General features: G+C 42.2%; 2 protein-coding genes and 1 long non-coding RNA gene across 4 annotated transcripts in view; 1 reads left to right on the forward strand and 2 right to left on the reverse strand.

Moving 5' to 3' along the window:
• The window catches only part of FBXL13 (F-box and leucine rich repeat protein 13), a 70,801-nt gene extending 64,936 nt beyond the window's left edge, over positions 1-5,865 (reverse strand). For both annotated transcript variants that reach the window (XM_081927676.1, XM_081927675.1), the window contains exons 1-2: positions 5,741-5,865; positions 1,614-1,717 (exon numbers count right to left, since the gene is read on the reverse strand). In XM_081927676.1, coding sequence (XP_081783802.1) covers positions 1,614-1,717; positions 5,741-5,833 — 197 coding nt within the window. In that variant the 5' untranslated portion in view covers positions 5,834-5,865. The remainder of the gene's footprint in view (positions 1-1,613; positions 1,718-5,740) is intronic.
• Positions 5,832-10,032, forward strand: LOC309379818 (uncharacterized protein; the record flags this gene model as incomplete). Its single annotated transcript, XM_081929271.1, has 3 exons — positions 5,832-5,957; positions 7,749-7,799; positions 9,542-10,032. The coding sequence occupies 3 exons, from the start codon at positions 5,832-5,834 to the stop codon at positions 9,884-9,886; spliced, it is 522 nt and encodes a 173-aa protein (XP_081785397.1). The 3' UTR covers positions 9,887-10,032.
• Positions 10,033-11,801: 1,769 nt separating this feature from the next.
• Positions 11,802-13,449, reverse strand: LOC309379058. Its single transcript, XR_014172329.1, has 2 exons — positions 13,036-13,449; positions 11,802-12,294 (listed from the first exon to the last, which is right to left on the reverse strand). It is a non-coding gene; the product is annotated as an uncharacterized lncRNA (long non-coding RNA).

Below are 13,449 nucleotides of genomic sequence, written 5' to 3' on the forward strand. Positions count from 1 at the left end.
GATTTGTTGTGCAACTGAACCCAATCAATTTTGTGCAACCTGATTCTGCTAGTATGTGACTGAATCCTAACCTAAAAGTGTGTGTTTCGAAGTGCCCAAAACAATTTTTGAGGTAACTAACATTTAATGTTGTGTTCAGAGACACTGGTCACATTTGTATGTAATTATAGGCCAAACTTTTGCTGTTTATCAGGAATAAGCAGCATGCTGGCGCATACCACCCTTGGTGTGAGTGGGATAGACAAACCTAAAAGCTTTGGTCTTCTGTTACATCCTAACCAGCCTGAAGCCCTGGAGCAACAAATAATGATGCTTCCTGGTTTGTTTGCTTGGACTCTTGCCAGAGGAGCAACGAACAGGCAGCATTCACCAGCACACTGCTTATTCCTAATAAACTGCAATAAGCCAGAAAGTCTGGCATATCATTACACATGAATGCAGCCACTGTTAAATATTTATGGAATGAAATAAAAATAATAAATGTTACTACACCATGGGAAACACTGTTTTCAAAAAATCCAACTTTACTGCTGATATATTTTAAACAGTCCATTGTTTTGACAATTCTAATTCTTCTATGGTAATGTTGAAAAAAGTTTTTCGTATAGATAAGATGTAAAGCCTCTGTCTGCATATCATTGCCGGGGGGAGGAGGAATGAAGCAAATTGGACAGAACTATTCCAAATATTGCTCATTTCTGAGCAATTCTGAAACACATTCAAGCATCCTCCAAGAATAACTTGCAGAAATAACTTTTAAATTATCGCTTTTGTTGCTTGGCACAAAACCCAATTAAAAACTGAAACAATTCAGAAATTGAACCACAGTTCATCATTGCTATTTTCCCTATCTGGTTTCTTTCATCTTATCTCAGACTTTAACACATGGGCTGCGAACGTAGTGACTCAAAGTGTACATTTATTTTAGTTACTATTTTTAAGACATCTATATACTACTTAATTTGCATTTCTAAGCAGAAAATTCAGAAATAAAACATGTCCCTGGAGGGGCCTTCCCTGGCACCCACAAGATCCCATCTACATGGAAATTATGCTTAAACCAGCGGGTCAAGAACACTTCACGGTACTAGTACTGCAGGGGGAAGTAGATGCCAAAATTCTAAACCTTACCTAGAAGTGATCCAATCATGACAATGATGGTCACAGAGATGCCCCCTACATTCAGACAACCATCTCACCATATAGAACAATGACATATGTTCTGTCTTGTATGTTGGGAGCACTGGCAACTTGAGACTGTCTTATGGTTGCCATGGAAGTAATGAGATTTGAAGTAGAACTAGAGGTGGTCTCACCATGGATGCTGAAGTTAACCAGAACTACTTTTGCCGGGTTCCTCCGACCCCAAACTCAAGGACTTGTTTTCAATTAGAGTGAAAAATGTAAGAAAAACATTAACACAAAACAGAAAGAACAGAAAAGCATTCCTCCGCCTTCACTTCATCTCTGCAGTGGAGTAGGATAAAGCTGTAGAACTTTTTTGTATTCCCACTCACTTCAGGATTGAACCCTAAATAACATTTCCCCATATTTCAGTATTCTACAGCTTGCCACACTATTTATAGTCTACACAGACGAAATATCATACATACCATAAAATACTATATAGACCTTTTTCCATTACTTCTTTGAGCTTTTCTTCTAAAAACCTGAGTGGATCATCTGGACGCATAGCTAGCAGACCACACAACAGGGCCTGCAATGAAAAATCCACATTTGGAATTTTAATAAATATAACAAATACATTTGTATAAAAGTATAAGACAAACTTTTAAATATTATTACCTTTATACATTCTTCTGAAATCATTATGAGTGGCTGGGGCAACCCAATCAGATTGGTGGGGTACAAATAAAATAAAATAAAATAAAAACTGTAAATAAAATAAAAGTAAAATGATATAAAAAATATTTTGTCCCTATTTAAATTGAATAGACAATATTTTTCCACATTGTTTCATTTTGGTAAATAAATGGAAACGTCTTTATTTTACAGTTGCTTTCTTCAGAATAGTTCCCTCATCCAGCTCCTCTCATCAAAGCTATCATACAAACTAGACCAGTTACACTATGATTTCCACTAACATGCAGCTCCATGATCCTCAGATGCCTGCGTCATAAAAGCTAGTCTGTAAATTGGGTTCTTTAATCATAACTTGATTTTTACTGGACATGTCCTTTTTGTGGGATCAATATCAGCCTCAAATAACCAGCATGCTTAGCTCTAGTTAATGGTTGAGGCCATGGAGTAAACAGTCCTCCCAGGCTTAGCTAGGTCCCACCCCCACATCTTGGCAGAAAAGGTTAGCAAAGCCTTTGTTCATTCTCTTCCAACATGTGAATCCAACCAGAAAGGGCACCTGGGCTGATCACTTCAAGCCCAGACCACATGACTTAAGCAAGCCATATCTGCGTTTCTATCAAATAATTTAGAAACATTTAGCAATTTTGAAACTAAATTGTACCATGTGTTTCCTTGCTGCTCTTTGGAAAAACACATATATTTGACCTTTAAAGAGTTTGTAAGTAAACCAATTTTTAATTTACCAAACCTGTAGTCTCTTTGATAGATAAGGGCAAGGAAATTAGAAGGGGTAATAATAATAATAATAATAATAATAATAATAATAATAATAATAATAATGGGTTAAAAGGTCAAGCAGCACATATTTGTACATTTTATTTTGCTGCATGTTTTGTAATTATAAATCTCTACTGGGGCTCTTTCACCAAGAGTATTTGTCCCAAAACCTGAATCTAAGCATTCTGGGAATTCTTCTTTATTTTTATTTTTAACCAGTTACAAAAAATACATTTCAAAAAACCAACATTTAGCATATACCCTTTCTCACAAACTGAACATTTCAGTTACCAAAGAAAGGCATATTTTTCATTTTATGAAATGTTAAGTTTTTTTAAAAAAAAATTAGAGCCAGTATCAGGAATCCAATGCAAAATCACAAGCTTGTAAAAGGAGAGTAGCTACAGTAGTGGTGAGATTTTAAATGCTAGGAGGCTCTCTTCTTGGAGAGAGGCCAAATGCTGCACTCCAGGCCCCACTATCCAGCTTTTAGTCTCTTCCCCAGTCACATCTCCCACCAGCTCTGCTCTGTATCAGCCTCAAATGCTTTTGCCTGTTTGGAATGTGTCCTTGAAATGTGATAATGCCTCTTACTTGTCTGCATTAACTATGGAGTGTTGTGTGGGTAGAAACTTGTGATGTGTGACTGGAATGTAGCCTTCTGTCCAAAGGTAAGAGTCACATCCATTTAGCTACCTGCTTTTGTCTCTGGCCAAATCCACATGGTCTCACCTACTACTGGCTGGAAAGTTGCCTGTGAGGGAATGCTGGGGAAAGCTCCCATCCCTGATCTTTACCCATTGCCACAGGCACAACATCAAGCTCGTAACTAAAACTCAGTCAAGTGCTCAACTAACTGTGTCCAAGATCATGTGGTCAAAAACTGAAAGGTGAGTTGAGAGCATTGTGTCTGTGTTATGCACTCCACATCTTAGTGAACCTTTGGGGAGACACACAGCAAGCTTACAACCTGGCTCTAAACTTCCATTCTGACAAAATAACAGATCCACCTATCAACCTTTGGAAAAGAGCATCTCTTATTCAATCAGAGCACATAACTCTTTAGTTATACTTTCCAGTTCCCCATCCCAGCATCTTTAAGCTAAAGTTTGACAACGATGTAGTCATCTAAGTCTGTAACTGCCACCTACTGCCTATATATCAAACTGCACCTCTCTATTCTCTCCCTGGCTACCCCTCATCAGGTGAACTCAATCCCAAATAGATGTTAATTGGGTATCAAATAAGATCACCCCACTTGGGTTTGTACTGTATTCTTATATTTTCATAAGAATATATGGCTGCTCACACACTTGGTATTCTGATTTTAACACTGAAGAGGCTTTTCAAGAGAGTAGTAATTAAACAGAAAGCTGTTTTTTCTGATGGACTAAAAATACATTGTATTTCCAATTTAAAAGCAGAATTTAACATTAACATCTTCCTGTTTTGGCCCCAAGCCATATTACTTGAATTTCAAATTTCATTTGCATTAAATTAATTATTTTAGTCTTCCCAGATTCTGCCTATATATGCCAGTTTATCTGCCAGCACTACCGTGTCCATGGTGTGATAACAAAAATCCCTACTTGTATCACATGTACAAATACTATCTTCCCAACAATTCTTTGGTACTTGACTTGGTCCAAATTAGTGCCCAATATTACTCTTAACACCTTAGAGAACATCTTTCAGAATTGTCCAGGAAAAGTTTCTACTGTTTGGCAGAATATGAGTTGTACCTTTTATATAATAAAAGAAAAGGCTTAGGAATACTTAGGAATTCAGAAATTGAAGAACTTCTTCCAGTCTAACCTGAATCTTATTTCAATATGAATATCTGAAATCTACCCAAAACACCCCTTTTGTGGGGGCAGATGCCCATAAAATGCTCCCAAACTCCAATGTTCCAAGGAAGCATAATCAAAATGCAAGTCAATTATTGACAAGTGTCTATCATAATTCCCTATCTCCCCTTGAGATTATATTTTCTCCAGGCATTAGTATGACATGATATGGTTGAAGCATTATGGAAAGGCAGTTGAGGGACACTTATAGAAGAACTAAGGAAAGAGCTTCCTTGAAAAGTTTAAGCCAGAGAATAAGCACTTTTCTAAAACCTAATTTACAGCACAGTTCTAATAATGTCTACTCAGAAGTAATTGCTACTGAATTAAATGGGGTTTAGTCCCAGATAAGTGGTGTTAGGATAGCAGGCTTAATATCAGAGGGTGATATCCACCCTACATAAATCCGTGGATTTCAATGGGACTGCTTTTTCAATGGGTCTATCCTTTAGGCAAACACTATACTGAACTGGTTTTCGAAAGACCATTTTGCCTCACTTCTGTGTAATCCTATGGATGCTGATCCAAAACTAAGCCCCAAAGGGCCTTACTCTATAATAAATATGTTTGGGGTTCTAGCCTTTATCTTGAAAGCTTTTGATAGTAATATTTTAATGATGGTTTTATATTGCTTTTAGATGTATCTTTATGATGCAACCTGAAGCTCTGTGAGAGGGTGTGTGTGCATGTGCTATATACTGTAATAAACAAACAGGCAGGCAGATTTTGTGACCTAAAAGAGGATTTAGTATAGAGTTAGCTGTTCTACCCTCGTGATTACAGTTTAAAATGATGCCACCCCCCCCCCAACACCCTAGTGAAAAGACAAATGAACATTTCCTGAACTGCAGTGCTTGCCCTGAAACTAAACTCTCTATATATTCTATATATTGCCAGTTTTCTGCAAGGGAAGCATTTTTAAGACACGGGTTCGTTCCTCTTCTCTCGTTCCAGCTTTGTTCTTCTTAAGGGTCCCTGGACCACGTGTGAACCGAAACTCAGGTCGATTAGTGTGTTTCCCAACCTTGTGCCTCCAGCTGTTTTTGGACTACAATTCCCATCATCCCTTGCCACTGGTCTTGCTAGTCAGGGATGATGGGAGTTGTAGTTCAAAAACAGCTGGAGGCACAAGGTTGGGAAACACAGGATCACTAGCGTATAACGGGATCAGAAGTAAGTAATTCAGAGCAGAGCAGGAGGCAGAGGGCCAGTCCCCCTCGCCAACCCCCATTCACACGCACACCCGTGTTCACCGCCACTGTGACCCAACGACCCTTCGGCGGGGCCTTTACCTCATAGATGTCGGGTATGGAGTGTTTCTTGAAATAGGCCCTTAGCGAGGGGTCCACGCTCTGAAACACCGCCGTGGTCTTAATCGCCTCCATGGTGGGAAAGGGGCCCTCCGGACACGCGCTCCGTCCAACGGCCGCTCTCCGGACCCCGGCGGTGACCGCTTGGCGGTTGCCTAGCAACCCGGCTACCACTGCCCCCCGGACAGGCCGTCACGCGGTCAGCGCGCGCTCTCCGGCCAACGGCCGCCTCTGGGACGCGGGCGGGAGGGAGAACATTCGCCTCAGCTCGCCAACGGCCAGCGGCTGAAGGAAGGCCCCACGTCCCCTCCGTGGACGGGCAGCTCGCCTCACAACCCACGCGCGGCAGCCCAGCCGACCTCGTGCGCCGTCGCCTCTGGTCGGTGGCAAAAATGAGCGGCCGAGTTGCGCCTGCCGAGTTTGGCGGGCTGCCTTCCCCCTGAGGGGCGAAGCGTCTTCTTCAGCATCTAGGCCGCAGCGCGCCTTCTTCGTGGGCTGCGGAGTCGCGTGGAGAAGGCCTGGGCGAAGGCTGTCCCCCCCCCCCACACGTTTTGTTCATTGTAGAGCGGGAAGGGGGACGCGAGGGTCATCTAGTCCAGAGTTCCCCAACCTTGGGTCTCCAGCTGTCTTTGGACTACAATTCCCATCATCCCTGACCACTGGTCCTGCTAGCTGGGGATGATGGGAGTTGTAGTCCAAAGGCAGCTGGAGACCCAACCCCTAGCAATGCAAAGAATCTCTTGCCCAAGGTGGGGCAGCTCGAACCCGCAACCCTCAGATCGAGAGTCTCCAGTGCTCTGCCCTGTCTTGCACAGCTGGCTCCGGATCCCTAAACGCCCGGGAAGGCGAAGTAAGAAATGTTGGCTCTGCTGTTCCGATGCTCCTGACTGGCGCACTGAGTTTTGCTCACCTTCCTCCATCTCCTCACCCCCTTCTCGGACAGGGCAACCCTAATTCCCTTGATCTGCCAGGGGCGATTCCGCGAAGGGCCGATCCTCAAGAGATTCCCACCCGGCCTGTGCCCCGTCCCACCGGCTCACCTTCTTCCGAGACACCAGGGCCACCCGGGTCATGGCGGGCTCTGGAGAGCCAGACTCCTCCACCTGGCCTAGCAGACCTTAAACTTAACACTCCTCCTGAAATTTAGGAAAGTCAAAAGTGTCTAAATAAATGGTTGAAACTTAGCTCCTCTCTGTCATCTGAAGTTGGTTGAAAGGACATCCTGTTGTGTTTTTTAAGAGATGGATACAAAATACTAATACTAATAATAATAATATCTTTATTGTCATTATCAGCCCGAGTGATGCAACCTTGGTAACTCTGAGCGAGGTTAACCTTTCCAGATCCTTTATTTCCCTGGTAGATACTTTGGGTAGAAATGCCCTTATGGAAACTAGCATTATATGGCACAGCTCTGTGATCTGAAGTTGGTTGAAAGGACCTTTCTTTCTTCAACTTCATACCTTAAGGTTTATAATGAAGCTACCAGGTGAGAACAGTCCTGGTATAACTCTTTCCATTGAAATACCTCACAATAAGTGGAGGTGCAACATGTAAAGATGCAGCAATGAATCATAGAATTGTAGAATTGGAGGGGATCCCATGGTTATCTAGTCCAACCCCCTGCAATGCAGGAATATATGGCTGTCCCATACGGGGATCAAACCTGCCACCTTGGCGTTATCAGCATTGTGCTCTAACCAACTGAGCTAAGCTGTTGAAGAACTTCTTGGATCTGACCAACGGACCATGTACTCCAGCATCCTGTTCTCACAGCGGCCAACCAAATGCCTGTGGGAAAGCCACAAGTAGGATTCGAACACAGGAGCCCTAAGGCATTTTTCAGAAGTCTATAACTGCTATAACAGAACAGAACCACCACAGAAATTGCAATAAGCATCTCTTTTTATTTACAGCCGTAAGTTTCACACAACTACTTCTTGATAGTCACAAGACAAAAATGTCCTATTAATATTTTTTAATTTTTTAGGAATGCAGATATATGGAAGCATGGATAGAACAAGTTTACTCTGTAGCATTTGTAAGTCTTCCTAAAACAAAGTTGAACCTGTAAAAACAGAAAAGAAATTATTAGTTTCTTCAACTTCATTTTATAAATGCTGACACTGATGTAACTTAAATTTAATTATTTTTATAGAACAGGGTGGGGAGGCGATGTGGAGATGATTGATGAAAGTCAAGTCACATATGGAAAGTGGAAATGAGAAAGATGTTCATTAGCAGCCTTCACTTCTAGACAAAAATTATAAAACTTTATATTTATATTCAGGTTGGTAGCCGTTATATTTATATAACTGGGTTAACAGAAGGAGGAACTGCTAATCTAGGTACCGCCCTGAGATCTAAGGAATAAAGGGTGGTCTAAAAATTTAAAAGGAAGAAAATAGTTTTGAATAGGGCATTCTCTTAACTTGCTGTATAAAGGAAAATACAATTAATTTATTTGTTAAGAGAAAAGGGTACATACAGATATGCTTTCTTTATTATAGTCGTACCTTGGTTGTCGAACTTAACCCGTTCTGGGAGTTCGTTTGACTCCTGGAACCATTCGAAAACCAAGGCGTGGGTTCTGATTGGCTGTAGGAGCTTCCTGCACTCAAGTGGAAGCCACGTCGGACGTTCGACTTCCAAAAATGTTCGAAAACTGGAACACTTATTCCGGGTTTTTGACTTCGTGAGCTGAAACATTCGGCAGCTAAGCCATTCAACATCCAAGGTACGACTGTATATGTAAGTTTTCATGTGTTTTTTTCCTTCTAAATGGTCCAAGAACCTGGTTATATAAATATTTCAAATAATAAAAAGGAAAGGTCAGTAGTACAGCATCTGCTTGCATATGGAAACTCCCGGGTTCAGCCCCAGATCTCTCCAGGTGGGAGAGAATCCTGCCTAGAACCATGGAAAGGGGCTGCCAACCAGTGCAGACAATACTGAGCTAGATGAACCAACGGTCTGACTTGGTAAAAGGCAGCTTTTCATGTTCCTACCATGAGAGCAGCTGTTCCCTTTTCTTGCAATGTCTCCCCATGTGCTTCTTTTCAACCTTGGTTCCAGAAAGAAGGTGTCCTGCAGTCTGTTTAGCTGACATCTCAAAGTCCTGGTGCTAAAGGGGGGCATTGTCACTTTACCTCCAGTGCTTGTGGGAAACCATTTATCTGAGCTGCAGTCCTGTTATGCTCACTGAAGTTAGCCTGGTGTGCTGTGTTGTTTGCCCAGAATGCAGCATGCTGAACAGACTGCAGAAAAAGATGCTTTGGTTTGAGTTGGTCACTTTTCAGTACACAGTGTGCAGGAAGTCTTATATACCCTGATCTAAGAACAAAGTAATTTATTGGGGTTATCAATCTCTTAGACAAATTAGCCACACTTTCATAAATCAATGGGACTTAGCTAGCTGTGACTGATTTCAACAGAACCAACGTGTGGCTAACCTTCAGCGCACACCAATACATGGCTCCATATGCATTCATGGAATCACTGAATTGTAGAGTTGGAAGGGACCCCAAGGGTCATCTAGTCCAACCGCCAAGGCACATTCTTTCCTTAAAGAATTCTGAGCACTGCAGTTTGTTAAGTGTTGCTGGGAATGGCAACTCTGAGGAGTAAACTACAGTGCCCAGAATTCTTTGGGGGAAAGAATGTACTTTAAAAGTGTAGCATGCACATGTAAAGCCCATTGAAGAACATGGAATGAAAGGGGCTTAACTCACAAGTACATCCCCTTGTATGACTTGCTTTTGTTTTTATATGCTTTCCCCTCAGGACAGTCCAAGCTGTAAGGTGAAGTTCATGACCGAAAAGCTGTTTCTCCGAGGGTTGCCTTACCAGGAGTGCTGTATTCCAGAGCATGCTGCAGGTGGGCCAATGTTCTCCCTTGAGCCCCAAAGAAAAAGACACACTCACTGGGGAAATGGCAAGGTTGGTTCCATGATTGAGATCTGCCCAGCATTTGTGGAGAGCGAGGGCAAACTCCATGTTCAGGTTCTGCGGTTCATGGTTGTGCTCACAGTCCCCGACGTTGAGGAACAAAGCGACAGAAGGAGGGTAGTGCTGGAAAATGACAGCATGAAGGCAGATCTGCCGAAAGATGGCCTCAAGCCTGCATAGCAACCAGCAATGGGGAAAGTCAGTCACCAACACCAATGACAATTGAAGCAAATACGAACACAGCGTTGTGAATAACCCGCAAAAGTTTTTTTTTTAATTGCTTTATTGTTTATACTTGCATCTGTACATCAAAGACATATCTTCCTTAGTTTTGTCAAAATAAAAATCCAAAAAAAGAATGTAAGTCCTTCTACAATATATTTAGTACATAAGTTTGACTTCCCATCATTCCCAATTTTTCTACTCTGAAAAACCTATATATAAATCTGTTTTCTCCCTTTTAATCTGTATTACAGAGATTACTCAAAGGCTGCTACTGATTTCAGATTGCAACAATTATCCTTCAAATATCTCCTTAGAAGTTCCCTGTTTGAAATGAACTCCTGTTTTGACTTATCTTTGATCTTTTCTGAGACACTGTCTAATTCAGCATATTCTACCAGCTTTAGTAACCGTTCAGATTTAGTGGGAATTTTGTCACTCTTCCAATGTTTTGCTATAAATACCCTTGCGGCAATGGTGGCATACAGAAATACTTTTATCTTCCTAACAATGTATGGACCTGTAATGCCCAATAAAAATGATTCTGGTTTCTTCAGTAAAGATACATTTAACATTGTTTTGAGCTCTATGTATCATTCCAAAAGGTCTTAATCTTTTTACACACCCACCACATGTGGAAGAGAGTTCCACCTGGTTCTCCACATCTCCAGCATGTTTTGGAACATTTTTGTACATTTTGGAAAGTTTACAGGGGGTTAAATACCATCAGTATAGCATCTTTTGGAGCTTTTCCCTTAGTGTAAACATGCTGTAAATTTCCAATTAACTTTCCATAGGTGTTCCCATTGGCTCATGTCTATGTTGTAGCCAAAGGCTTGAGTCCATTTAATCATTGCTGATTTGACCTCCTCTTCCTTGACTTCCCAGTCAAGGAGGAGTCTGTTTTAGAAAGAGTTTTGGTCTTAGAGTTTACCAGGTCGGATTCAAATTTTGAAATCTCCGTCACACGTCCTTTTTATCGTTTTTAAAATTTTAAAATTGATAATATTTTTGCTCTTTGAATTGCTTGTACCTCTAAAGGGGCAGTGGGAGAGTTTAATATCCTGGATTTCTCTTTTGAGATCTTAGGCAGTCCATTCTTCTTCACATATTCTGCATTTTTTTCACTTTTTTCAGGGCCTTCTTTGTATACCTCTGTAGTAATTGGCAAAACATCTACTGATTTCCTTTGGATCATCAGACCATTTATCATCCATCCTGATTTTATTAATCTTTCATCTCGTTTTTTCTTTAGTTGCCAGGCCAAGAGTTTCCCCGGCTTATTTCCGAATTAGAAATGTTTATATTTTAGTCATTTGATCTTCCATTCCAGCTCTTCATTTATTACCATCGAGAATTGTGTTTGAAGGATTTTTATATTCTGTTTAATGTTTTCATTGTCTGGTTTATTATGTAATTCTTTTTCATTTCTTTGTATTTCTTCCCAGATTTCCGTTTTTTTCCTTTCTTTCATTTTCCTTTGATGAGCATTTTCTTTTATGAAAAATCCTCTAATGAAAGGAAAATGAGAGGATTTTTCATAAAATAACCCACAAAAGTTACTGGCCTGCAAAGTCTTACTAACCTGTCAGGGGCTGGCAGTTGAAAGGTGGAGAGCTGTGTTCCTATGCTGGTTGGAGGGAGCATCCTTCCTCTTGCAGCCCATTTGAGAAGGGGCAACTGCTCCATCCCTTCTTCAACAGTCCGCTTTCTGTATGTCAGTCAGACCGCCTACCACCGAGGTACAGCCCTTCTGCGAGTTCCAAGGAGTTCCATGGCCCCTCACCCCGAACCTTTACTATGAAGGATCACATGAGAGGAAAGTGGTTTACCTAAATTATCATCCCTACTGCCATTCTTTGGCTCTGGCTAATTGTTTCTGAATTTTTTATTGGAAGAGAAAGAAGAGAGGATATCAGGGTGGCCAAATGGGGGGACAGATTTGCATATGCTAGTTTCAATGCACACATGCAAGTTTGGAAAAAATTAGCATAATGGAAACGCGGTGCTTCTCACCCTAGCAGGGAAGACTTTGACTAGGTGTTTTAGACACTTTCTTATATACACTGAACATATCCTTGGAAATAGACATTGCTTTCATGTTTTCCTGGGCATTTCTTGAGCTCATCTGCTGAAGGAGCTCTTCTGCCATCTTCTTCAAGAGCTGTCCTGCTGCTCACAGAAAATGGGTCCCTGCTCTCCCTCCAGGTCTTCAAGGGTTATGTCATCTAAATGGAAAAGAAGAGAAGGCTAGCAATTAGAACTGATTGGGGGACTTTCTTATATACACTGAACATATATTTGGAAATAGACATTAACATTACTTTTTCCTGGGCCATCCTCTTCTGACAGGAGGTATGCAGAGCCTACAGGGAAACAAAGAGCTACATGGGATATTTTTATTTTTCAGAACCTCGAAATAGGCCTCAGACAGTTACAGAGAGACCTTTCCTAAGAAACCTTAGGGACTAATATGACTATGGAAGTAACCGTGCTAGGCCCGGGGGTAACCCGTGAAGCATAGCCCAGGACTGGCCCAGAATCCAAAGGTTCCGCTGGGAGTGAGTCCGACAGGGCCAAGGCAGGACACGAGGCAGGAAACCAGGCAAGGACAGGTGCAGGATCTAGCATACAGCAATGTTGCTCCCGCAACCTTGGGCAGGGTCCGAGAGAGCCTTTTATCTTTATTGGAGTAGCGGCTAGTCCTGATCCCCCGGCGACTCACCTCCCTGATTCGCCTGAAGACAAGCACTCCTCCTGTGAGTACTCAGGTCTCTCCTTCTCTCAGACCTGAGTCTCTGCAACTTGGGAGATATTGGTGGGTTACTAGACCCAGAGGCCGCCTCAGCCTCTCCTGACCCAACTGGTAGTGGAGCAGCTGTAAGTGATTATGCAGCTGAAGGCAACGAGGTAATCCCCACATCTGGAGCCAGGGCAGGCTCAGGCCCCTGACTCGGCCCAGCTGGTGTTCATTGCATGGGAATCAGGCCCCAGACTTGGTTCAGATGCCACCTGAGGCAGAGGATCCAGTGCGGACCAAGACTCCTCTGGTTCCGAGTCCAAGTCCCAGGCCATCACAGCAACATCTATATGCTGAAGGGTTTTACCTTTTCTGTCCTCTGAAAGAGGGGTGCAGAGGGGGAAGTTGTGGGTGAGAGGGAGGTCTCAGGGAGAGGCGAAATCTTACTTCACCTTCCCAATTGGGATAACACTTTCCTCAGCCTTGAAAGCCTAGAAAAGAAAGAGCAAAATGTGAGAAATGTGGCTCACAGTACTCTCTTGTCCCTAAACTGGTTTTGACATTCACACATCTACGCTCAAGAGGAATTCACTATCATCACAGAATTCAGATGCTGAGAGAAATCCTACTTACATTTCCATCTCCTTTCTCTCAAACAGACAAAATGATCCAACCATAGGAGCCCACCAGGTCTTTTAGCACTCTGGTGACCAGTGAGCCAGCAGAGGAAGGTGTCACAATGGCTTCTGTAAATCTGGGGCTGTCTCTTGAAAACAGGGAC

This window comes from Podarcis melisellensis, assembly GCF_964234715.1.
Source record: "Podarcis melisellensis genome assembly, chromosome: 10".
In the NCBI taxonomy this organism is placed as follows: Eukaryota; Metazoa; Chordata; class Lepidosauria; order Squamata; family Lacertidae; genus Podarcis; species Podarcis melisellensis.